General features: G+C 44.1%; 1 protein-coding gene across 2 annotated transcripts in view; it reads right to left on the reverse strand.

Moving 5' to 3' along the window:
• The window catches only part of LOC143765847 (peroxidasin homolog), a 91195-nt gene that overhangs the window by 20234 nt on the left and 43140 nt on the right, over window positions 1-27821 (reverse strand). The window contains exons 12-15 of one of the 2 annotated variants that reach the window (XM_077252949.1): window positions 5163-5321; window positions 4969-5071; window positions 4728-4797; window positions 770-2160 (exon numbers count right to left, since the gene is read on the reverse strand). In XM_077252949.1, the coding sequence (XP_077109064.1) occupies window positions 770-2160; window positions 4728-4797; window positions 4969-5071; window positions 5163-5321 (1723 nt within the window). Of the gene's footprint in view, window positions 1-769; window positions 2274-4639; window positions 4798-4968; window positions 5072-5162; window positions 5322-27821 lie in introns of both variants that reach the window. The other variant, XM_077252948.1, reaches the window with a different exon arrangement.

Here is a 27821-nt window from a genome sequence, read left to right on the forward strand (position 1 = left end):
CCTCTTCATAAATCTGGAGAGTTTAATGAGTGCCATGCGCCTCTGTGCGCCATGTCCGAAATCTTACTCCAGTCAGGTATTGGAGTGAGATTTCTGGCTTAGAATACACCACAGTTCATCATGTATTAGACAACCAGTGACATCCCGACCCACCCCAGCTCCACCCATTTTATTGAAGCTTACGGAACCTGTCAAGAAAAATCACAAAGTTTCACCTAAATTTTGTGACTTTTTAAAGTTTTTATGCCAGAATTCTGGTCTGAAAGCTTTGATGAATTGGCAAGAAATTACCGAGCTCTAATTTTTTTAATCTTTTAGGAAAATATTTAACTTGTGCCACCTTGGACGTGATTGGTGAAAGTTATTCTTATTGAACTACTAGGGATATATGGACTTTTAAACCATTATGGAATTAAGACTTATTATGAAAACAAGAAATATTTAATGGTGTACAGATGTTTCTGGTAGGAAGTGCACATGATGAGGGGGCTTAAAATCTGCTTTACCACAAGTAGGCACCAGTAATATAAATGGCACTTGTTAGGTCAAAGCCTTGTCATAGATTTTTCATTGGGTTCTTCATTTTACACCTCTGGTGGTCTCTACTGCATGCTTTATATATCATGGTGGGTCTTTATACTCTGTGGCTATCAAAACCTAACCGGGTTTATTTTCATAAAATGAAAATATAGAAACCAAACTCAAATATCTCCTGGTAAGGTTCCAGTTTTTGACATTGTCTAAAGAGTGTTATATAAAATCTTTTCACCTACGAAGCTTCTCTCTTATATCTTGATTCTTAATCTCGTCTTTAAAGTCCTCAAAGTCTTGGGCTGATGTGAGATTACAGAAAACCCTGTAGTCATTATATGGAGGAATACCATGATCTCGACCACGCTGGATATTAATTGCAGCAAGATCCAAGGACACGGCCTGTACAGCGGAGAACAGTTTCTCTGTAAGTTCCAGGTTCAGTAGTTCTGTGGGTTCTCTCATCTTTCCGGGTACCCCAAGAAGCCCTCGAAGAATTGGATCAATCCCTCCCTCCTGGATCAACCTGAAAGGACTGAAAAATGACTTATGCAGTGGGAGATGTCCTTGCTCAATGGGTTGAAAGCTTTCGTTCAGTCGGTAAAGAATAGGATTGATCAATGTGTGTCCAAAGCGGAACGCCGCAGTGGCAAAGGCATTAAAGATCCCACTATTTACAGTAGGGTTATAGCCTTTGTATTCCCCTAACATGCTCAGACCAGTTTGTCCAAAAATCTTAGGAAGCCAATGTTCATAGGTGATGTGCTGCATTTGAGCACCTACTAATTTCCGGGCTTCATGGTAAACTTTATCTCCATTCCAGTGAGGGTTGAGTTTCAGCAGATGTTCTGCAATACGGTTATGTTCTCGAAACCAGAGTGTGTGCATGGAGGTGAGCGCAAGCTGTTCATTAGCGCGATGGTCTCCTGCAAGGAAGCATGGAACAGAACTTTCTCTTTCATCCCTCATACATTCTGTCGGGGGTCCACTGGCAAAAGGCATCAAGTACTTTCCCAAAGTTGATACCAATCTGCCAACTTTAAGCTTGCCCTTCTGGTTACTAAGATCCCTCAGTTCATGAGAGTCTTGTTCTGTACTTCCATAAACATTGGACGCATCCAAGTATGAAGTCAGCAAATTAACCTGCTCTCGATAATAAGCAGAATCCACAAGAAGGGAAGTCACCCCACTCCCACAGACAGGACTGGATCGGGCAAAGAACATACATCGTCCACTGCTTCCACGTGGGTCATTCTCAGGTATATTGATAGGAAAGCAAGGTGGATCGTTGGTGCAAACTTGGCTGCAAGGTGCAGAATCTGAAAACCTGGACATGCCGAGGGCAGGGATGGTCTGGTCCATATCATGGTCTAAGAATTGTCCCCATTGCATGAGCATGTGTGTGTACTGAGAATCTGGAGTAACGGTCTCTGAGCCAATCATGGTTGTGGACACCAGACGAGGAAGTGGTAAAGGCAAGACTCCAGATTCTTCCGAGGCTCCAAGTCCACGAGGAAGATTAAACCCATTTTGGTAGCTGGGTTTAAGAAGGCGCTGGAAGGCAGTGAGTGACGCCCCCCATGTTGGATGCTGTAGATTGTTACAGGTTCCATCGTGCATGCGATAACGCTGGTGAAAACAGATATCAGAGCAATTAGGGGTCCGTCTGTGAGCAGAGCAGCCAGACACATTGGCGATCATGCTGATATAGTGAGGGGAGACCAGTTCACTGTAGTGATAGCCTGTGAAAACAATTTATACTGTAGTCAGTAACAAGCCCATAGCTACTGCAAAGGAGAATGTCCACCCAAGACTAGATTCAGCTCTCACAAAACAGGTAGACTGTGACATAAGAAGAAACAACCAGTGTGGACTGAACATTAGAATTAGACTCGGGCCCGAAGACCAAGCTAGAAATTGTACAATATATCCTTCTTGGGGTTGGAGCTCTGTTTCTACAGAGATCTGATTTCCCTTCCTCCAACTCATATACTCAATATCACAAAGGATGATAAACTTTACCTGCAGATTTACAAAAACAGGTGCAGAAAAATCCACAGACATCCCACCTACGTGTGCACATACCCTTACAGGTATGAAAAATGCAGATAGCACTCATAAAAGAAAATCAGACTGGAGAATAAGTCCTTTAGGCAAAGAAACCCATATGCTAATGCTGCTTTCAGTAAGGCCCCTTTCACACATCAGTTTTTTGCCATCAGTCGCAATCCGTCGAATTTTGAAAAAAAACGGATCCAGCGACTGGTGCCGCCGGATCCGTTTTTTTCTCATAGACTTGTATTAGCGACGGATTGTGACGGATGGCCTCACGTTTCATCCGTTGTTCGCCAGATCCGTCGAAAATTGTTTGTCCGGCGGCCAGAGACAACGGACAAAGTCGTCGTCCGTCGTTTGCTCGAATGGAAGCCTATGATCGCCGGATCTGTCAAATGATGGAATCTGGCGATTGGATTCTGTTTTTTTTAACTGAGCATGCTCCAATTTTTTTAGGATCCAAGTAGACAGATCCGCTAGTTAAGCCAACGGATTGTGTCTGACGGCAAAAAACTGATGTGTGAAAGGGGCCTAAGTGTCTCATCCCAATAATAGGATGAGACACCCTAAAGGGATGAGACATCCCTGTGTCTCATGCTCTCGCCACCTCTCTTAAGATAAGTATGATCCAATTGCATTCATTTTTTGCCTACTGTACTTTTGATTCATCTTTTTTTGTATTAAGGGTTAGTGCATTATTATGTCTTTTTATACTTTACATATTCCGCAGAGATCATAACTTTTTTTGTGTTAATTTTTGATTGCCATTTTCTCCGATTGCTAATAATATTATAGTAATATAGGGGTTTGGAGTGGACAGTCTTCCCTTTTCACTATTTTGGACAAGGGTATTGGTTGCACTCAACTTTGTGTGAGTTTTTAATTAGAGATGAGCAAACATCATTGGCTCCTTCCTTATTCGGCAAGCTATATCGCTTACCGAAGAAGCTGCATCGGCAAACTGGACACCTAGAGCGCTCCCGTTGATCAGCTGTTGGGTGCCGCAGCTGCATGTGTCGCAGCTGTGTGACAGTCACAACACACAGGCTCTCCATGTATGTGTTATGACTTTCACACAGCCACAACACATGCAGCTGCGGCACCGAACAGCTTATCATCGGGAGCGCTCTAGGTGTCCAGGTTCCCGATGCAGCTTCTTCGGTAAGCGATATAGCTTGCCGAATAAGGAGGGAGCCGATGATGTTTGCTCATCTCTATTTTTAATGGTTTTTAATATGTGTGCATTTTTTGTCTTGTAATCATTGGTATTTCCTATGTATAGTTTAGTTAAAACTTGTAGTAATCATATTTTCTTTTTTATGCATGTTTATTTCTGTCTGTGTATTTTGCTAGTCATTATACATGCTTGACTGGCGTTTATTTAGTTTTTCATGGTGGTGCCGACTAAGTTTTCTTTTGTCATTGATTCACAGTAACACTGCTCAGTACCGCCTCATAATGTCCTCCATACTGCTACTGATTCTGAGTTTGTGAGAAAAAAGAGAGCAGGATCTCCTCTTCTCTGTGGTCATTGAATATGAGACATTATTGAAGCTCTTCTCCATCCCTTTTTGGTGCTTAGTTCAGGGCAATATTATAATAAAAAGAAAGGGACACCCAGCAGCAAGATTTTATCATGTAACTCTATGGCAGTGCAAATTGACGCAGGGGATTAGAGGCTCTGTATCAGAAATATATTTAAGATATAGTTGTTGGGTCCACAAAAGTGCTTTAACCGGATATAAATTAAAGAAATGAATAACTAAGTATTTTAGTAAGTCAATCTCCATTGTTGTTCCATTGAAATGGACAGACTATAGGCTGGGGTGATAAATTAAAGTTGTAATGAGTAAAGCTAGATATCTTACCTTACCTTATCTTATTACTCACTATAACAGTAATACTTTTTTATTAAATAACTCCTATTGATGGCTTCCAAATCTACTGATGGTTTCTGTTTTGAGACCAGTAGAAATTATAAACATCCTAGGTTACTGGGATTTTATTTAATCAATTATTTATTGGGTTAAAACTTTACAAAGTCACCACTTACTTGTGGTATTAAGATCTTCAAGGAGTCCTTGCTGGACATGTTCCTCTACGAGCTGCAGAGTCATTTCTAAGATTTCCGCTGCCCTTACCGTTTCAATAGCTTCAGGATCTCTGGGATAGCGAGAAAGTGCCATGAGGTCACCGGGAGATTTAGGGAGGCTGTGTAAAGAGATGAAAATCAGAGTTTGAATGAAGACTGTAAAGGACAGTACAGTCATTTAACCATTTTCTGTAGTTAATCCAGATAAAAATCCCACAAAGAGAAGACAAAAATTCCAAAATTAAATTAATTCATCTTCCGTTTAAATGTCTACCAAGCGAATCCCCTACCTGCTGAACAGATGTCTATAGGTGGAGTTGAAGCTGGCATTAACACCATGTATAGCCTCCCGCAAGGACATCTCTACGTAAGCATCTCCAATGCGCACCATATCTGTCAGGAAAAAGATCTGACCATAACATGAAAGGTCTTTGATATTGAAGAGACAAAAAATTATACACTCATTAGTGCAGGCCAACCTTACCTTGTGACTGTACGTAGAGTTGTACTGACACTGAGCTCACCCCCATTGAGCTTGTAGCATGACACTCATATTGGCCTCTATCCTGATGGTTGACCCTCAGGATCTGGAGAGTCCCCGATTCATGAATTATGTGCCTTCCATCATTTGGTAATTCACCTCCTGATGAGAAATAAAATGAATTTGAAACAATAACTATAATAATTATAAAGTATCATGTCATCCCCAATAGAGGTCGAGATCTGTAGGTCAAGCCCTGGCCATGCACTCCAGAATGTTTTGAGTGGATATAGTTTTTAGGAAATGATAATGGTCAGACCATTGGGCTAACCTGTTAATAGGCAAGTAGAATATTGGAATTATCTTTCTCGTGGCTCATATGTGACTGATATGTGCAGACAAACTGGTTAGATTTTTTTTTTCAACCATTCATGGACGTTCTTGCTGTACCTCCTGAAGATGAACCACAACTTTATGCATGTTTATTTTAGGGTTATCTGCACATGGAGTCTTTTTGCAGAATTATTAAAGCAGAAACTGAGTAGAACCTCCAGGTCTTTGAGGAAGATTTGTAAAATTTCAGGTCAATTGCTATGTGCACATGACGTCTTTTCCAGTCCATTTCCGTAGCGGAAAAAAAGCGACATTAGAAAGACCTTTTGGAAGCAGGGCTAAAGCTGAAGAAAAATTTAAAACCAGATTGCAAGAGCCACCAGAATATCAAAGAATCATCTCCTACATTACAATACTCAAGAAGTAAGCAACCCGGTACCTCTAGTAGTCACCTACAACCAAAATGTGTAGATTTTAAGGAGAGCTGCACGGAAACTACAACCTTTATTACAAATAGATGCCCAATCAAAATCTATATTTTCAGATCCCCCCATTTTTTTCAAGCAGCCCTCAAACCAAAGAAGCATCATTGTCAGAAGTTCCTTGTCCTCTCCAACAACAACAGAAACCTTTTCCTTCAGCCAGAAAAAAATGTAATACCTGTCCATTTATAATGAACATGGACAAGATAAAGATCCACAGCTCACATCAGGACTACAAGATCCCAGGTACTTTCAGCTGCAACACAACTAATGTAGTGTACTTAATTCTATGTACCAAATGTCCAACTAGGGGTTTTATGGGGTGAGACAGGACAAAAGCTTAGAACAAAGATGAATTTTCATCTCCACATAATAAAAGAAAGAATATTAGATCTACCTATGACCAAACACTTTTGTAACCCTGATCAATGCATCATGGACATGAAATTGCTCATACTGAAAGGTAACTTCATATCCTAGAGAGACAGCAGAATGTGGGTATCCAAACTTATGACTTTTGACACATTTAGAGCAGGAATTAATGTGTTGTATGGATTTATGTCTTTCTACATCAGTTAAGGTATGTGCTCTTTAGACCATTTGAGAGCCTCACGACCCTGGATCAGACCTTAATCAGTGGACAATAAAACTTTCACACTCCGTATCTATGAGCTGACCAATATTTACTGCCACAACTGTTTCTCCCCTTCCCATACTGATAGTTCTGCTTCACGTCACTTCTCTTATTTAATGAACTATTCTTTGTCCTGTTTGTCATTCTGAGTCACTACTCACAGGCAAGCCATGAGACAGGGTAGTCAGGAGGTCCGAGGTCAGATACCAGGAAGCCTCGTAATAAAAAGGGGTAAGACAAAGGCGTTGTCAGGTAACAGTCCGGGGTCAAATTCAGGAGGGTATATCAAGGCCAGGGAGTACAACAAACGGATAGTCAGAGGCTAAGTCTGGGGTCAGATACCTGAGGTCAAAGAGAGCCATAAGCAGAAGGGATAATTATTATTATCATTATTATTTATTTATATAGCACCATTAATTCCATGGTGCTGTACTTGTGAAAAGGGGTTGCATACAGGGTTATAGATATCGTTAACAGTAAACAAATTTACAATGACAGACTGGTACAGAGGGGAGAGGACCCTGTCCTTGCGGACTTACATTTTTCGGGATAATGGGGAAGAGACAGGAGGTTGGTGTGCTGCAGCACTGGTGGTGGTGAGGCGGAAGCTATGGTGGTGGTGAGGCGGCAGCTCGGGTGGTTGGTCAGGCGGCAGCTCTGGTGGTGGCGACGCGGCAGCTCGGGTGGTTGGTGACGTGGCAGCGGCTCGGGTGGATAATCCACATGAATAGGCACAACAACAGCAACAAGATAAAACAGCAGACACAGAGCAAGTACACACACCTAAGTAAGCAAAGCTACAACTGATACTGGACTGCAGACAACAAACAACAGAGGTATACACCGGGGAGTGGAGGATTGGGTAAAACCAAAGTAGGAGAAGGTAGGGAAATAGCACACAAACAAAACCTAGCAGCAGTCTCAGGTAAATCCACCAAAACGTCTTCTCAAACAACAGCAAACCACCATCTCCTAACCATGCAGCATGAAGCTACCTCTGGGAATGAGTGCTAGCCAGGGCCCAGAATATATAGGAGAGGGGAGTAGCCAACAGTGAACAGCTGAGAGCCTTAATGCAGGACATATTAACCCCTGCACTGCTAAAAGAAACCTATACCATTTAATATGAAGGTGAAGTGCTTCTAAACAGCACAGTAGTAGGAGAAATCAGACATTGCGGTCTTCTGTCTCCTCTCTGTCGCGGTAAACCCGTGACAGTTTGCAAATAATAAAAGACCGAAGGCATCTGTGGAAATGCCTGCAGGCTAGACCAGATTGAGCAGCAGGACTGTCAATCAAATTGTTGATAGCACATAATGCCCCAGGATCTGATTGGATAACTAAACACAGACAGTCCAGTACACTTCAGATCTCATAGGGCAGCTGAGCTGTCACTCAAGGTGTCCCTAGGATACAGTCAGATATGAAATCATGACACTTATGTATAAATATGTGACTCTTCAGATTTTGTGTTATACTCAGGGCCGGCGTTAGGGGCAGGCAGACTCCTCCAGGTGCCCCTAGCCAATGGTGTGCCGCTAACAGCGGAACATCACATGGCCGCTATGTGGTCAGTGAGTAAGAGGGACCTGGCGCTGTGCACCCTTCCACGCATTCAACTCATTCAGTTGAAATCAGTGATGGAGGAGAGAGCGTCAGATGACACTTCCTCTCCCATCTCTCCCCCTGACCTCTGCCTCAGCATGTGCCAGCAGTGGAGCACAAGAGAAGTTCTGCAGAAGCTAGAGCAGTGGGGGAATGGGTAAAGGTAAGTATTGTGTATGTGTACGCACTATACGGTGTGTGAGGGGCTGCATTATACTGTGTGTGTGGGGGCTGTATTATACTGTGTGTGGGGGCTGCATTATACTGTGTGTGGGAGCTGCATTATACTGTGTGTGGGGGAGCTGCATTAAACTGTGTGTGGGGGGGGGCTGCATTATACTGTGTGTGAGGGAGCTGCATAATACTGTGTGTGGGGGAGCTGCATTATACTGTGTGTGGGGTCTGCATAATACTGTGAGAGGGGGCTGCACTATACTGTGTGTGGGGGTCTGCATTATACTGTGTGCGGGACAGTCTGCATTATACTGTGTGTGGGGTCTGTATTATACTGTGTGTGTAGGGGGGCTGCATTATACTGTGTGTGGGGCTGCATTATATTGTGTGTGGGGGCTGCATGATACTGTGTGGGGGAGCTGCATTATACTGTGTGTGGGGGGCTGCATTATACTGTGTGTGGAGCAGCTGCATTATACTGTGTGGGAGGCTGCATTATACTATATGTGGGGACTGCATTATACTGTGTGTGGGGGAGCTGCATTATACTATGTGGGAGGGAGCTGCATTATACTGTGAGTGTGGGGGCTGCATTATACTGTGTGTGGGGGGAGCTGCATTATACTGTGTGAGGGGGAGCTGCATTTTACTGTGTGTGGGAGAGCTGCATTATTCTTTGTGTGGGGGGTGCTGCAAAGATATATTTTACCTGTATTAAGAAGTATCATGATCATTTTTCTCTCTCTTTATAGAAGACTAGCTGTACTACCCGGCTTCGCCCGGGTTAATGACTGCTGTTAGCAAAATAGAATGTGTTAACAAAAATTTATTCTGCACACAAAAACCACAAAACAAATAGATAGAAATGTAATTATTAAAAGGCAAAAACTAAGCTAATAGAAGAATTTCACAACATATATTAGCTTTGTTATACTGAGAATGTCTTTGTTGCCTATATTAACCAATCAGAGCTCAGGTTAATTAACTGTAGCAAAATAGAAGCTGAGCTGTGATTGGTTGCTATTGGCAGCCTGATAAATCCCCAGCCAACAGGAAGCCCTGCCCCCTGGCAGTATATATTAGCTCACACATACACATAATAGACAGGTCATGTGACTGACAGCTGCCGTATTTCCTATATGGTACATTTGTTGCTCTTGTAGTTTGTCTGCTTATTAATCAGATTTTTAAGTTTGAAGGACAATACCAGACTTGTGTGTGTTTTAGGGCGAGTTTCATGTGTCAAGTTGTGTGTGTTGAGTTGCGTGTGGCGACATGCATGTAGCGACTTTTGTGAGATGAGTTTTGTGTGGCGACATGCGTGTAGCAACATTTTGTGTGTCGAGTTGCATGTGACAGGTTAGTGTAGCAAGTTGTGTGCAGCAAGATTTGTGCATGGCGAGTTTTGCGCGTGGCGAGTTTTATGTGTGGTGCGTTTTGAGTATGTGCAAGTTTTGTGTGAGGCAACTTTTGCATGTGGTGCAACTTTTGTACATGTGGCAATTTTTATGTGTGTGCAAGTTTTGCATGAGGTGAGTTTTCCATGAGGTGAGTTTTGCACGTGTGGCGAGTTTTGCGTGAGCCTAGTTTTGCATATGGCGAGTTTTGCATGTAGCGAGTTTTGCGCGTTGCGAGTTTTGAGTGGTGACTTTTGTGTTTCGACTTTTATGTGGCGAGGTTGGTGTGTGTGTGGTGAAATGTGTGCTGAGGGTGGTATATGTGTTCAAGCACGTGGTAGTGTGTGGCGATTTTGTGTTTGTGTTCATATCCCCGTGTGTGGTGAGTATCCCATGTCGGGGCCCCACCTTAGCAACTGTACGGTATATACTCTTTGTCGCCATCGCTCTCATTCTTTAAGTCCTCATTGTTCACATCTGGCAGCTGTCAATTTTCCTCCAACACTTTTCCCTTCACTTTTTCCCCATTATGTAGATAGGGGCAAAATTGTTTGGTGAATTGGAACGCGCGGGGTTAAAATTTCACCTCACAACATAGCCTATGACGCTCTCGGGGTCCAGACGTGTGACTGTGCAAAATTTTGTGGCTGTAGCTGCGACGGTGCAGATGCCAATCCCGGACATACACACATACATACACACATACACACATTCAGCTTTATATATTAGATATACCTGTATGTAATCTCCTGTGTATAGTATATACCTGTGTGTCATCTCATCTATATATAGTATATATCTGTGTGTCATCTCCTCCTGTATATAGTATATACCTGTATGTCATCTCCTCCTATACATAGCATATACCTGTATGTCATCTCCTCCTGTATATACTATATACCTGTAGGTAATCTGCTCCTGTATATAGTATATACCTGTGTGTCATCTCCTCCTGTATATAGTATATACCTGTATGTCATCTCCTCCTGTATGTAGTATGTACCTGTATGTCATCTCCTCCTCTATATAGTATATACCTGTGTGTCATCTCTCCTGTATATAGTATATATCTGTGTGTCATCTCCTCCTGTATATAGTATATACCTGTGTGTCATCTCCCCTGTAAATAGTATATACCTGTGTGTCATCTCCTCCTGTATATAGTATATAGCTGTATGTCATCTCCTCCTGTATTAGCCCTCGTTCACATGTTATTTGGTTAGTATTTTTACCTCAGTATTTGTAAGCTAAAATGGCAGCCTGATAAATCCCCAGCCAACAGTAAGCCCACCCCCTGGCAGTATATATTAGCTCACACATACACATAATAGACTGGTCATGTGACTGACAGCTGCCGGATTCCTATATGGTACATTTGTTGCTCTTGTAGTTTGTCTGCTTATTAACCCCTTCATGACCCAGCCTATTTTGGCCTTAATGACCTTGCCGTTTTTTGCAATTCTGACCAGTGTCCCTTTATGAGGTAATAACTCAGGAACGCTTCAACGGATCCTAGCGATTCTGAGATTGTTTTTTCGTGACATATTGGGCTTCATGTTAGTGGTAAATTTAGGTCGATAATTTCTGAGTTTATTTGTGAAAAAAACGGAAATTTGGCGAAAATTTTGAAAATTTCGCAATTTTCACATTTTTAATTTTTATTCTGTTAAACCAGAGAGTTATGTGACACAAAATAGTTAATAAATAACATTTCCCACATGTCTGCTTTACATTAGCACAATTTTGGAAACAATTTTTTTTTTTGCTAGGAAGTTATAAGGGTTAAAATTTGACCAGTGATTTCTCATTTTTACAACAAAATTTACAAAACCATTTTTTTTAGGGACCACCTCACATTTGAAGTCATTTTGAGGGTTCTATATGGCTAAAAATACCCAAAAGTGACACCATTCTAAAAACTGCACCCCTCAAAATGCTCAAAACCACATTCAAGAAGTTTATTAACCCTTCAGGTGTTTCACAGCAGCAGAAGCAACATGGAAGTAAAAAATGAACATTTAACTTTTTAGTCACAAAAATGATCTTTTAGCAACAATTTTTTTATTTTCCCAAGGGTAAAAGGAGAAACTGGACCACGGACGTTGTTGTCCAATTTGTCCTGAGTACGCTGATACCTCATATGTGGGGGTAAACCACTGTTTGGGCGCATGGCAGGGCTTGGAAGGGAAGGAGCGCCATTTGACTTTTTGAATGAAAAATTGGCTCCAATCTTTAGCGGACACCATGTCGCGTTTGGAGAGCCCCCGTGTGCCTAAACATTGGAGCTCCTCCACAAGTGACCCCATTTTGGAAACTAGACCCCCAAGGAACTTATCTAGAAGCATAGTGAGCACTTTAAACCCCCAGGTGCTTCACAAATTGATCCGTAAAAATGAAAAAGTACTTTTTTTTCACAAAAAAATTATTTTAGCCTCAATTTTTTCATTTTCACATGGGCAACAGGATAAAATGGATCCTAAATTTTGTTGGGCAATTTCTCCTGAGTACACCAATACCTCACATGTGGGGGTAAACCACTGTTTGGGCACATGGTAAGGCTCGGAAGGGAAGGAGCGCCATTTGACTTTTTGAATGAAAAATTATCTCCATCGTTAGCGGACACCATGTCGCGTTTGGAAAGCCCCTGTGTGCCTAAACATTGGAGCTCCTCCACAAGTGACCCTATTTTGGAAACTAGACCCCCCAAGGAACTCATCTAGAGGCATAGTGAGCACTTTAAACCCCCAGGTGCTTCACAAATTGATCCGCAAAAATGAAAAAGTACTTTTTTTTCACACAAAATTTCTTTTAGCCTCAATTCTTTTATTTTCACATGGGCAACAGGATAAAATTGATGCTAAAATTTGTTGGGCAATTTCTCCTGAGTATGCCGATACCTCATATGTGGGGGTAAACCACTGTTTGGGTGCACGGCAAGGCTCGGAAGGGGAGGCGTGCCATTTGACTTTTTGAATGGAAAATTAGCTCCAATCGTTAGCAGACACCATGTCGCGTTTGGAGAGCCCCTGTGTGCCTAAACATTGGAGCTCCCCTACAAGTGACCCCATTTTGGAAACTAGACCCCCCAAGGAACTTATCTAGATGCATAGTGAGCACTTATAACCCCCAGGTGCTTCACAGAAGTTTATAACGCAGAGCCGTGAAAATAAAAAAATAATTTTTCTTTCCTCAAAAATGATTTTTAGCCCAGAATTTTTTATTTTCCCAAGGGTAATAGGAGAAATTGGACCCCAAATGTTGTTGTCCAGTTTGTCCTGAGTACGATGATACCCCATATGTGGGGGTAAACCACTGTTTGGGCGCATGGCAGGGCTCGGAAGGGAAGGCACGCCATTTGGCTTTTTGAATGGAAAATTAGCTCCAATCATTAGCGGACACCATGTCGCGTTTGGAGAGCCCCTGTGTGCCTAAACATTGGAGCTCCCGCACAAGTGACCCCATTTTGGAAACTAGACCTCCCAAGGAACTAATCTAGATGTGTGGTGAGCACTTTGAACCCCCAAGTGCTTCACAGAAGTTTATAACGCAGAGCCATGAAAATAAAAAATAATTTTTCTTTTCTCAAAAATGATTTTTTAGCCCACAATTTTTTATTTTCCCAAGGGTAACAGGCAGGGGCGTAACTACCGCGGTCGCAGCGGTCGCCATTGCGACCGGGCCCCGCAGGTCAGGGGCCCCGGGCCGGCAGGTCTGAGCAGGGCCAGGCTGGCCATCGGGCACTTCTGGCAAATGCCAGAAGAGCCGATGCCAGTAGTGGGCCGCTGCACTGTTCCTCCCCCGGAACCCCCCCAGTGCCGCCGCCGCCGCCGCATTTAACTATACCGGCGTCTATGACACCGGTATAGTTCAATGCAATGATGGGAGGAGAGAGCGTCACCTGACGCTTCCTCTCCCATCATTCCCCGCTCTGCCTCTGACAGTACACTGCGGGTGCGCGATGACGTCATATCATCGCGCACCTGCAGTGTCCTGGGCAGACTGCAGCCGCCAGGAGCAGCGCGGGCAAAAGGAAAGGTGAGGAGAGTTTTTTTTTTTTTTTCTTTTTAACCGGACTGTGGGGCCATTATCGGGGGGGGGGGGGGGGATGAGATGAGATGTGGGCTGTGCTCTATATACCCCTGTGCGGGCTGTGCTGTATATACCCCTGTGGGGGCTGTGCTGTATATATCCCTGTGCGGGCTCTGCTGTATATACCCCTGTGGGGGCTGTGCTGTATATATCCCTGTGCGGGCTCTGCTGTATATATCCCTGTGCGGGCTCTGCTGTATATACCACTGTGCGGGCTCTGCTGTATATACCACTGTGCGGGCTGTGCTCTATATACCACTGTGCGGGCTCTGCTGTATATAACACTGTGCGGGCTGTGCTGTATATACCACTGTGCGGTCTCTGCTGGATATACCACTGTGCGGTCTGTGCTGGATATACCACTGTGCGGTCTGTGCTGGATATACCACTGTGAGGGCTGTGCTGGATATACCACTGTGAGGGCTGTGCTGGATATACCACTGTGCGGTCTGTGCTGGATATACCACTGTGCGGTCTGTGCTGGATATACCACTGTGCGGTCTGTGCTGGATATACCACTGTGCGGTCTGTGCTGGATATACCACTGTGCGGTCTGTGCTGGATATACCACTGTGAGGGCTGTGCTCTATATACCCCCTGTGCGGGCTGTGCTCTATATACCCCTGTGCGGGCTGTGCTGTATATACCCCTGTGCGGGCTGTGCTGTATATACCTCTGTGGGGGCTGTGCTGTATATACCCCTGTGGGGGCTGTGCTGTATATATCCCTGTGCGGGCTCTGCTGTATATACCCCTGTGGGGGCTGTGCTGTATATATCCCTGTGCGGGCTCTGCTGTATATATCCCTGTGCGGGCTCTGCTGTATATACCACTGTGCGGGCTCTGCTGTATATACCACTGTGCGGGCTGTGCTCTATATACCACTGTGCGGGCTCTGCTGTATATAACACTGTGCGGGCTGTGCTGTATATACCACTGTGCGGTCTCTGCTGGATATACCACTGTGCGGTCTGTGCTGGATATACCACTGTGCGGTCTGTGCTGGATATACCACTGTGAGGGCTGTGCTGGATATACCACTGTGAGGGCTGTGCTGGATATACCACTGTGCGGTCTGTGCTGGATATACCACTGTGCGGTCTGTGCTGGATATACCACTGTGCGGTCTGTGCTGGATATACCACTGTGCGGGCTGTGCTGGATATACCACTGTGCGGGCTGTGCTGGCACCCAACACCATGTTGCAGTGCAGGAGATTCCTGCAACAGTCCGAGGCGTATCTAGGGGAAGCGGGGCGGGGGAAGGTGGGGGGGTAGGGGGGGGTAGGGGGGGGGCCCCATTTGGAAGTTCGCACCGGGGCCCATAACTTTGTAGTTACGCCACTGGTAACAGGAGAAATTGGACCCCAAAAGTTGTTGTCCAGTTTCTCCTGAGTACGCTGATACCCCATATGTGGGGGTAAACCACTGTTTTGGCACACGTCGGGGTTCGGAAGGGAAGTAGTGACGTTTTGAAATGCAGACTTTGAAGGAATGCTCTGCGGGCGTCAGGTTGCGTTTGCAGAGCCCCTGATGTGCCTAAACAGTAGGAACTCCCCACAAGTGACTCCATTTTGAAAACTAGACCCCCAAGGGAACTTATCTAGATGTGTAGTGAGCACTTTGAACCCCCAAGTGCTTCACAGAAGTTTATAACGCAGAGCCGTGAAAATAAAAAATGTGTTTCCTTTCCTCAAAAATATTTTTTTAGCCCAGAATGTTTTATTTTTGCAAGAGTAACAGGAGAAATTGGACCCCAAAAGTTGTTGTCCAGTTTCTCCTGAGTACGCTGATACCCCATATGTGGGGGTAAACCACTGTTTGGGCACACGTCAGGGCTCAGAAGGGAAGTAGTGACATTTGAAATGCAGACTTTCATGGTATGGTCTGCGGGCGTCACATTGCATTTGCAGAGCCCCTGATGTGCCTAAACAGTAGAAACACCCCACAAGTGACCCCATTTTGGAAACTAGACCCCCGAAGGAACTTATCTAGATGTGTGGTGAGCACTTTCAACCCCCAAGTGCTTCACAGAAGTTTATAACGCAGAGCCGTGAAAATAAAAAATAATTGTTCTTTCCTCAAAAATTATGTTTTAGCAAGTAATTTTTTATTTTTGCAAGGGTAACAGGAGAAATTGGACCCCAACAGTTGTTTCCCAGTTTGTTCTAAGTACGCTGGTACCCCAAATGTGGGGGTAAACCACTGTTTGGGCGCACGTCGGGGCTTGGAAGGGCGGGAGCACCATTTGACTTTTTGAACGCAAGATTGGCTGGAATCAATGGTGGCGCCATGTTGCGTTTGGAGACCCCTGATGTGCCTAAACAGTGGAAACCCCTCAATTCTAACTTCAACACTAACCCCAACACACCCCTAATCCTAATCCCAACTGTAGCCATAACCCTAATCACAACCCTAACCCCAACACACCCCTAACCACAACCCTAACCGCAACACACCCGTAACCCTAATTCCAACCCTAACCCTAATCCTAACCCTAATCCCAACCATAACCCTAATCCCAACCCTAACCACAACTGTAACCCCAACACACCCCTAACCCTATCCGTAACCCTAACCACAAGCCTAATCTTAACCCTATTTCAAACCCTAGCCCTAATTCCAACCCTAACTCTAATTCCAACCCTAACCCTAAGGCTATGTGCCCACGTTGTGGATTCGTGTGAGATTTTTCCGCACGATTTTTGAAAAATCTGCAGGTAAAAGGCACTGCGTTTTACCTGCGGATTTACAGCAGATTTCCAGTGTTTTTTTGTGCGGATTTCACCTGCCGATTCCTATTGAGGAACAGGTGTAAAACGCTGCGGAATCCGCACAAAGAATTGACATGCTGCGGAAAATACAACGCAGCGTTTCTGCACGGAATTTTCCGCACCATGGGCACAGCGGATTTGGTTTTCCATAGGTGTACATGGTACTGTAAACCTGATGGAAAACTGCTTCGAATTCGCAGCGGCCAATCCGCTGCGGATCCGCGGCCGATCCGCTGCGGATCCGCGACCGATCCGCTGCGGATCCGCGGCCGATCCGCTGCGGATCCGCGGCCGATCCGCTGCGGATCCGCGGCCGATCCGCTGCGGATCCGCGCCCGATCCGCTGCGGATCCGCTGCCGATCCGCTGCGGATCCGCTGCGGATCCGCGCCCGATCCGCTGCGGATCCGCTGTCAATCCGCTGCGGATCCGCTGCCAATCCGCTGCGGATCCGCGGCCAATCCGCTGCGGATCCGCGGCCAATCCGCTGCGGATCCGCTGCGGATCCGCAGCCAAATCCGCACTGTGTGCACATGCCATAACCCTACCCCTAACCCTACCCCTAACCCTAACCCTACCCGTAACCCTAACCCTAACCCTAACCCTACCCCTAGTTCTAACCCTAGTTCTAACCCTAACCCTAGTGGAAAAAGAAAAAAAAAATTTTCTTTATTTTATTATTGTCCCTACCTATGGGGGTGATAAAGGGGGGGTTTATTTATTATTTTTTTATTTTGATCGCTGCGATAGAACCTACCACAGCGATCAAAATGTACTTGTAATGAATCTGCCGGCTGGCAGATTCGGCGGGCGCACTGCGCATGCGCCCGCCATTTTCCAAGATAGCGGCGCCCATGGAGAAGACGGCCGGACACCGGTAGGGACATCGAAGCTAGGTAAGTATGGGGGGGTGGGATCGGGACACGGGGGGGGGGGATCGGAGGACCGGGGGAGCGGACAAGAGGACCGGGGGAGCGGACAGGAGGGAGGAGGGGAGCGGACAGGAGATCGGGGCAGAAAGGACGACTGGGGGGGCAATCGGTGGGGTGGGGGGGGGGCAGATCGGGGTCTCCAGCCATGGCAGATGCTATTGCAGCATCGGCCATGGCTGGATTGTAATATTTCACCATTTTCATAGGTGAAATATTACAAATCACTCTGATTGGCTGTTTCACTTTCAACAGCCAATCAAAGCGATCATAGCCACGGGGGGGTGAAGCCACCCCCCCTGGGCTGAAGTACCACTCCCCCTGTCTCTGCAGATCGGGTGAAAATGGAGTTAACCCTTTCACCCGATCTGCAGGGATGCGATCTTTCCATGACGCCACATAGGCGTCATGGGTCGGATTGGCACGGGTTTTCATGACGCCTATGTGGCATCAAAGGTCGGGAAGGGGTTAATCAGATTTTTATTTTTGAAGGATAATACCAGACTTGTGTGTGTTTTAGGGCGAGTTTCGTGTGTCAAGTTGTGTGTGTTGAGTTGCATGTGGCGACATGCATGTAGGGACTTTTGTGAGATGAGTTTTGTGTGGCGACATGCGTGTAGCAACTTTTTGTGTGTCGAGTTGCATGTGACAGGTTAGTGTAGCAAGTTGTGTGCGGCAAGTTTTGCGCATGGCGAGTTTTGCGCGTGGCGAGTTTTATGTGTGGTGCCTTTTGAGTATGTGCAAGTTTTGTGTGAGGCAACTTTTGCATGTGTTGCAACTTTTGTGCATGTGGCAATTTTTCTGCGTGTGCAAGTTTTGCGTGTGGCGAGTTTTCCATGAGGCGAGTTTTGCACGTGTGGCGAGTTTTGCATGTGGAGAGTTTTGTGCGTGGCGAGTTTTGAGCGGCGACTTTTGTGTTTCTACTTTTATGTGGCGAGGTTGGTGTATGTGTGGTGAAATGTGCGCTGAGGGTGGTATATGTGTTCGAGCACGTGGTAGTGTGTGGCGCATTTTGTGTGTGTGTTCATATCCCCGTGGTGGTGTGGTGATTATCCCATGTCGGGGCCCCACCTTAGCAACTGTACAGTATATACTCTTTGGCGCCATCGCTCTCATTCTTTAAGTCCCCCTTGTTCACATCTGGCAGCTGTTAATTTGCCTCCAACACTTTTCCTTTCATTTTTTCCCCATTATGTAGATAGGGGCAAAATTGTTTGGTGAATTGGAAAGCGCGGGGTTAAAATTTCACCTCACAACATAGCTTTGACGCTCTCGGGGTCCAGACGTGTGACTGTGCAAAATTTTGTGCCTGTAGCTGCGACGCCTCCAACACTTTTCCTTTCACTTTTTCCCCATTATGTAGATAGGGGCAAAATTGTTTGGTGAATTGGAAAGCGCGGGGTTAAAATTTCACCTCACAACATAGCCTATGACGCTCTCGGGGTCCAGACGTGTGACTGTGCAAAATTTTGTGGCTGTAGCTGCGACGGTTCAGATGCCAGTCCCGGACATACATACATACATACATACATACATACATACATACATACATACATACACACACACATACACATACACACATTCAGCTTTATATATTAGATATATTAAAAAGCTGGCAGTGAATGCCAACCCGAAAACGACAGTAAAATCACTAGTGGAGCTGCTTCAGGAAAAATCTGATGGCTCTTTCCTAGAGCGGCTTTGTGCATAAAAACTCTAGTGGCTGCGCCAGTATTTAAGAGATGCCTTGTGCACATAACCACTTTTTCCTCTGAAGACCTCTTAAAAAACTCATACATATTCCAAGGCTCCTTGGGAATCCCATGAGTTTATTATGTCCTTGGATGTGTTGCCCATCAAATTGCAGATGGGTCTGATTACTTTGATATGATTTCTATGGCAGGCGTAATATTACTTATCTCTGGACATTCAGTTTAATCACTAGTTCTCTACCATGGCTCGAGTTCACTTTAAGTGCAGTCTTTCCAGGACATGGTACTGAAGCATGTGCTTTACACCCTGCAGAGGGCTGGCAGTCCTAAATTTGTGGCACAAAGCCCAAGTCGAGATCAGCTGAGACGGGCTCCATGCCAGGACAGCAGTGTTATATTGTAATTAGAAGTAGTCCAATATGAAGACTTTATTAAAGGGATATTTTAAGCTTCACATGATAAGTTATTTTGGCATGCTGAAAAGTTGTATGATTTTGCCTTATACTTTCTGTATTAATTCTTCACTTATTTCAATATCCCTTCTTGCTGTGAAACTAAAGTAACCTTTACTGTTTCCTCCCACCTGATAAGAATTGGTTCAGGTCATGTGATATCTACACAGTTGCAGGGCTAACTACAATGGCAAATCCAAAACACTAAGGTACTCCAGCTCCGATAAAACAAGTGAAGACTTTATTAATCCAAAATGGTTAAAACATAATCCTTACATCAGTGGACCAGACAGGTGCTTGTAAAAATCATGGCAACGCGTTTTGACCAATATAGGTCTTACTCATGCCTTTGTCACATCAGAAATGCAAGCTGCACATATAGTACTCGTAACTCTAAGACCCACCCCTTGAAGATCACATGATTTAATGTGAAGGTCCTACGAGCACATATATCCAAATAACTTAAAATGCAATAAAAGTATACACAAAAAAGTGTACTAACACTAAAAAGTCAACAATAATGGTACAATATTTCATTTCTTTTATTCAAGCCTACAGGAAAACGAGTATTCAGGTTATAAATCCAAAATGCCTCTCTTGTGAGAAGGCGTCTTTTCATATCTCCTCCTCGATTGGGAGGATAGATTTTCTCAATGCCGTGCACTTTGAAAGCTGAAGTGTCCCCATTGTGTACTGTATAAAAATGTTTCGCTGCCATTGAAACACTTCTATTAGTTATATTGCAATTACTTACATCCCTAAGATGCTCCGTTATACGTGTTTTTAATTTTCGCGACGTGCATCCTACATAGGATATATGACACAATGCGCAATCTATTTTATAAACCACATTTTTGGTGTGGCAATTAATAAAGCTATTTATGCTATAATTTTTAGTTTTTTCGGAATTCCAAAAAGTGTTTCCCAGCTGCGCATGAGCACAAGTACTACAGGTTGCGGTACCGCATTTATAAAAACCTTTGCAGTCTAACCATGTGTTAGACCTGGATCCAGATTTCAGCCGAGCTGAATTAGGGGCAATTATGTCTCCGATGGTTTGTGCTCTCCTTGCTACTACACTAATTCCATCTTTCAGTATGTGCATTAATGTATTATCCTCATAAAGAACAGGTAATCTCTTATTGATAATCCTTTTTATTTGGTTAAATTGAGGGGAGAATTGTAAACATAGATGTAATTTATTAGCAAGTTTTTTATTTACGGGGCTATTTGATGTACTGAATACCAATAGCTTTTCTCCTTGTTTTTTGTCCACTATATTGGTAGACCTCTCCAATGTCCAATTTGGATAATTTCGGACTTTTAATTTCTTCTTTAACTCATGAAATTCTTTAAGCTTATCCTCCTCTTTACTACAATTTCGCTTCAACCTAGTAAACTCCCCCACAGGTATCGATTTAATAGTGTGGGCTGGGTGACTGCTATCTGCGTGTAAGATCGTATTCCCACTGACTGGTTTTATGTGAGTTCGACTAATGATGTACTCCCCAGCAATACCACATAATTCCAAATCTAAAAAAGAAATATTTGTTTGGTCATAAACAAATGTAAATTGTATACCAAATTTATTGGAGTTGATGTATTCCACAAATCCCGGTATGGCAGACACATCACCCCCCCAAATAATGAGGGTGTCGTCAATGTATCTGCCATACCAGGAGATGTGGTCAACATAAGGATTCTCAGCAGAGTATATAAATATCTGTTCCCAATATGCCATTGTCAAATTAGCCAGAGACGGTGAATACTTAGCCCCCATAGGGACTCCTGACTTCTGTACATACATTTCACCATCAAATGAGAAAATATTAGGTTTCATAAGAAAATATGTTACTCTTAATGCAAAATTGATGAGATCTTGAGAATATTGGCCATAGTCTATTAAATGAAATTCTAACGCTTTCATTGCTATGTCATGGGGTATACTTGTATATAGCGATACAACGTCAACTATACAACTTAGCCAAGTATAGTTTTGTTTCCATTGCCAATTTTTAAATATTTTTAAGATTTCTCTGGAATCCTTTACATAACCTGGCATTTTCATGACTATAGGTTGTAATAGCGAGTCTACCCACTCGCATAGGTGTTCCGACATGGATCCAAATGCCCGATATAATCGGGCGCATGGCTGGTAAGCCTACACATTTATGTACTTTTGGGAGACCGTACATGATGGGCAATTTTGGGGATTCTACATATAGATATTCAGCTTGTTTTTTTACTTATAACTGCCAAATAAACACCCTCTTCAACCAATTTTGCAATTTTATCATTGTATTCTTTAGTTGGATTCATGTTAAGTTTTTCGTAAGTGGACCTATCTGACAACAGTTCATGCATTTTGTCCTTGTAATCAGTTTCATTCAAAATAGTTATTAGACCACCCTTATCACTATTTTTAAAGACAATGTTCTTCATAGACTTCAGTTCATTAAGTGCTTTCCATTGTTTATGTGATAGATTTTTACGCATTTTTTTTATTTAGATTGTATTCCAGTTCCTTTAAATCCTTTTCAACAAGTTCTTAGAACTTGTCCATACATTCCACTCTAGTCTGTAGGGGGTAGAAATATGGATTTTTTGTTTTCAGAGTTCTTGATATATTTATAGACCCTTCTCCTAATCCCTCCTGATTTTCTTTGGATAACTTCAATAAACAATTCAATGCAACTTGTTCCCTGAAATCCAAATTTTCAAACTCATTTATTTCAGAGTCAGAATTCTGGTTTGGGATAGTCACCCAGCCCACACTATTAAATCGATACCTGTGGGGGAGTTTACTAGGTTGAAGCGAAATTGTAGTAAAGAGGAGGATAAGCTTAAAGAATTTCATGAGCTAAAGAAGAAATTAAAAGTCCGAAATTATCCAAATTGGACATTGGAGAGGGCTACCAATATAGTGGACAAAAAACAAAGAGAAGAGCTATTGGCATCCAGTACATCAAATAGCCCCGTAAATAAAAAAAACTTGCTAATAAATTACATCTATGTTTACAATTCTCCCCTCAATTTAACCAAATAAAAAGGATTATCAATAAGAGATTACCTGTTCTTTATGAGGATAATACATTAATGCACATACTGAAAGATGGAATTAGTGTAGTAGCAAGGAGAGCACAAACCATCGGAGACATAATTGCCCCTAATTCAGCTCGGCTGAAATCTGGATCCAGGTCTAACACATGGTTAGACTGCAAAGGTTTTTATAAATGCGGTACCGCAACCTGTAGTACTTGTGCTCATGCGCAGCTGGGAAACACTTTTTGGAATTCCGAAAAAACTAAAAATTATAGCATAAATAGCTTTATTAATTGCCACACCAAAAATGTGGTTTATAAAATAGATTGCGCATTGTGTCATATATCCTATGTAGGATGCACGTCGCGAAAATTAAAAACACGTATAACGGAGCATCTTAGGGATGTAAGTAATTGCAATATAACTAATAGAAGTGTTTCAATGGCAGCGAAACATTTTTATACAGTACACAATGGGGACACTTCAGCTTTCAAAGTGCACGGCATTGAGAAAATCTATCCTCCCAATCGAGGAGGAGATATGAAAAGACACTATTCTGACTCATGGGTATGTAGAACGCAGTGGTGCCTGGATAGGCCAATTCTTTTGGGCGCTTCCGTATTGACCTGTACTCACGTTCATACCGATTTATCAGATAGCTTAACTCAGCCACGTTCTCATGTAAGAAGACTCCAGGAAAAGAGGATTGCTTTAACTGAAATTCTTGTATTATGATGAAAGCAGCAGGTAAAAAGGAATATTCAACAGAGTACATGCAGTAGGATGCATACAGATATGGTGATGATGACAAAATGGAGAATAAGGGCGTGAACAAACATACATCACAGGACTACAGTGAGAGAGTTGGGACAAAATACAGGGAAAAGCAAACTTCTGCCTAGAAAGAAGGATAAAACACAAACAATGCAAACATTGAATGATTTCCCAAGTCGTGGGACATGACACTCCCCGTCTGAAATCCTTGGATTTCACGATGTCCGTAATTCTTCGAAGTCGTTCGAACCTGAAAAAAAAACAAGAGGAAGAAAAACGTGCATGCAATAATAAAACATAAAAGATTTTTAAGTCCAACTCGTTGTTGTTGACCCGTAGATCACACCGAAAGATAAGTTCAAGTATATAAAACCCATCTTCAGATTGGGGAAGCCGCAAACATGCAAACTCTTCCACCAACCCAGAATCCAATGGGAATGTTAAAGGTTCAATCCAATGGAAAATGTCAACATTCAATAAACTGGGGGATGAGGAGGAATGCTCCCCGCCGTGAACAACGTCCAGGAGCATGTTCAGTTATGTGATGTCCTCCTTTCGTAGAAGCAGCACGAGTTCAGTGACCGGGCGGAAGAAGGTTCGGGTAGAGCCCCCTTTTGTCACCTTAACTTCTACCTTACGAGTCTTTCCGTCCTCACCGGGTAGGACTTTGGTGATAAGTCCCATTGGCCAGTCATTACGATGAGCCTCTTTGTCCTTTAAGAGAACAAGGTCTCCTTCTTGGAGATTGGGACTGGGCGTCTGCCATTTGTGACGGTTTTGAAGCAAGTGTAAATATTCGGTCTTCCAGCGATGCCAAAACACATTAGCCAGGTGTTGAACTTGTCTCCACTGACGTTTGTAAATGTCCTTGTTATCGAAATTCCCAGGCGGAACTGTAGCAGCTCCAATCTTCTGTGTGAGAAGTGTGGCTGGAGAAACATCAGAACCCAAGTTGAGGTCCTTTAGGTTTGTGGCGTGGTCCTCAGATGGAAACGCGTTCATTACTTCTTGTACAACTTCAGCAATTTCTACTGCCAATAAAGCAGCGCAAAGCTCGAGTCTGGGTACAGAGTGTGCAGGCTTTGGAGTTAACTTGGCTTTACCCAGGATGAAACCACAGTGTACCTTGTTAGCTCCTAAGGTCATCAGATAAGCTACTGCGGCTATGGCTTCTGTAGATGCGTCAGAGAAAATATGGACTTCTCTTCTGATTGCAGTCGAAGGTGATCTTGGAGAATAACAACGTGGGACTTGGAGTTGCTCTAAGAACTTCAGAGACTTCTTCCACGCCTCCCACCTTTGCTGTTTCTGAGTTGGGAGCGGGGTGTCCCAATCCGTGTTCTCGGCCGTAAGCTGTCTTAACAGTATCTTGCCTTGAATAGTGATGGGTGCTACAAACCCGAGAGGATCATAGATGCTATTTATGACAGATAGGACTCCTCGTTTGGTAAAGGGTTTGTCATAGGGTGACACTTGGAAAGTGAAGGTGTCCCGTTTGATATCCCACAGTAGACCAAGGCTGCGCTGTGTTGGAGGAACATCGGAACCCAAGTTGAGGTCCTTTAGGTTTGTGGCATGGTCCTCAGATGGAAACGCGTTCATTACCTCTTGACTGTTAGAGATAATCTTGTGGAGTCTGAGGTTTGATGTGGATAGCATTTCCTGTGTTCTGGAGAGTAGGTCAATTGCATCTTCGCTTGTGGGCAAGGACTTGAGCCCATCGTCCACGTAGAAGTTCTTCTCTACAAATTGCCGAGCATCGGAACCGTACTCTCTCTCACCTTCCTGGGCTGTCCGTCTCAGTCCATAGATCGCCACAGCAGGTGAGGGACTGTTGCCGAAGACATGGACCTTCATCCGGTAGTCTATGACCTGATTGTTGACGTTGTTGTCCTTGTGCCATAGGAACCTAAGATAGTTTCTGTTGTCTTCTTTCACAATGAAGCAATGAAACATCTGCTGAATGTCGGCCATTATGGCAACAGGTTCTTGTCTGAAGCGGATCAATACTCCAAGGAGGCTGTTGTTCAGGTTGGGCCCAGTTAGGAGCAGGTTATTGAGAGAGAGGCCTTCAAACTGAGCACTGGAGTCAAACACCACTCTGATCTGATTAGGCTTGCGAGGGTGATAGACACCAAAGGATGGAAGATACCAACATTCTTCTCCCTCCCTCAGTGGTGGCGCAGGTTCAGCATGATTTCTGTCAAAGATGTTCTGCATAAAGTCAATGAAATGCTTCTCCATCTCTGGTTTCCTCTTTAGGGTACGCTTTAAGGATGAGAACCTTGCAGTTGCTTGCTGCAGGTTGTTCGGCAACCTCACTCTTGGGAAACGAAAGGGTAAAGGAGCTACCCAACTGTTGGAGTCGTCTTGAACAAATTCTTTATCCATAACCTTTATAAATTCTTTATCTTCCCTTGTGGGTGCCAACTTGTTGTCATTACTTGTGGAATCGAACACTGATGACCCAAGGTTTTCTTCCCAGGACTGGAGTGTGTTCATGTTGTTGAAGGATTCCTGTTGCCACTTGGTGTTGCTCACTTTCTCTTTCACCCAGTAGTGATGTGGGCATGGTTGGAAATGGGTGCTGCGACCATTTGACAAAATGTGTGTCTTGTAAGAGGAGATGTTGTTAGGTCTCTTCATCTTGTGTATGCAAACATTGCCTATGATTACCCAGCCTAGATCTAAGCGTTGGGCAAATGGTGCATCGTGTGGTCCATTAATTTGCTGACGCACCTTGTGCAGCCGGAGGATGTCTCTGCCTAGCAGAATCAGGATATCTGCACTGTTGTTGAGGGCTGGTATCTTGTTTGCTATCCCCTTGAGATGTTGGTGATGAAGAGCAGCCTCTGGCGTTGGGATCTCTTCTCGATTGGATGGAATCTGGTTGCACTCGACCAGTGTAGGTAACGGTATCTCGACGGTGTTCTCGAGAGATGTCGCTGTAAGACCACTGGCCCTTCTCCCATAAACCTCTGTAACACCACTGCAGGTACCTAAGGTGTAAGGGTAGGCATTTCCCTTTAAGTTAAACATATCAAAGAGTTCTGACCTTGCAAGTGATCGGTTGCTCTGATCATCCAGAAGGACGTACACCTTCACGGCTTTCTCTGGGTGACCGTTGGGATATACGTTCACCAGGCAAATCTTCGCACAGGACTTGTCCCAGAGGTCTTCTCCGCAGACTTCTGTGCATGAAGAAGATATTGTGGTATGGCTTGCAGTTTGAGCTGCATCCTCCCCGCCATGGCTCGTGGTGGGGGAAGGAGTAAGTGTAGAGTCAGGACGGAATGGGTGGAGTGCTTGTACGTGGTCCTCACTGTCACACTCCATGCACTTAATTGTAGTTTTACAGTCTTTAGCAAGGTGTTCAGTAGAAGCACAACATCTGTAGCATACCCCGAACCTCTTTAGAAGCTCCTTGCGTTCCTGGAGCGGTTTCTTCCTGAAGCCGATGCACTTTTTTAAGGGATGTGGCTTCTTGTGGATGGGACATTCACGATTTGGGTTCTCTATCTTTTCACCTTTGTTACTCTTGTCTGGGGCTGGTGTTGGTAAGGGAAGAATATCCGTCTTCTTCACTGACACTGGACCTCTGCGGTTTCTGTCGTTCGAGCGTGCGCTGACGTATTTAGAAGGAGGTGAAGCTGGGCCACTGGATTCTTGGTAAGAAAAGCTTGGGTCGTTCTTGCGCTCTGCCACGTCTTTTATAAACTCACAGAAGTAGGAGAATGGAGGAAATGACACTTGATGGTCTTTCTTGTATTTTGACCCTAGTGTAGTCCACTTTTCTTGCACGTTGTACGGTAGCTTGGAGATAATGGGATTTACTCCACGAGCAGTGTCCAGATAGCTGAGGCCAGGTAGGTGGGTGTCTGCCTTGGCCAGATGGAGCTCTAACAGCAAGTCACTGAGCTCCAGGAACTTTGAACTGTCTTTGCTTGATATCTTTGGAAAACTCTGTAATCGCTTGAACAGTGCGTCCTCTATGGCTTCTGGACTGCCAAAGTTTTTCTCTAGTCTTTCCCATGCAGCCATGAGACCAGCCGTTGGATTACTGATATGTACAGACCTGAGTCTCTTGACACGCTCGGTGGATTGTGGTCCTAGCCATCTGATTAGCAGGTCCAGCTCTTCGGCAGCAGTGATGCCGAGGTCACTAGTTACGGTTCTAAAGGCATTTTTCCAACCTCTGTAATTTTCAGGTTGGTCGTCAAACCTTGTGAGACCGGTTTTAGTAAGTTCGCGGCGAATCATGTACCTTG

Source organism: Ranitomeya variabilis, chromosome 4, assembly GCF_051348905.1.
Source record: "Ranitomeya variabilis isolate aRanVar5 chromosome 4, aRanVar5.hap1, whole genome shotgun sequence".
Classification (NCBI taxonomy): domain Eukaryota; kingdom Metazoa; phylum Chordata; class Amphibia; order Anura; family Dendrobatidae; genus Ranitomeya; species Ranitomeya variabilis.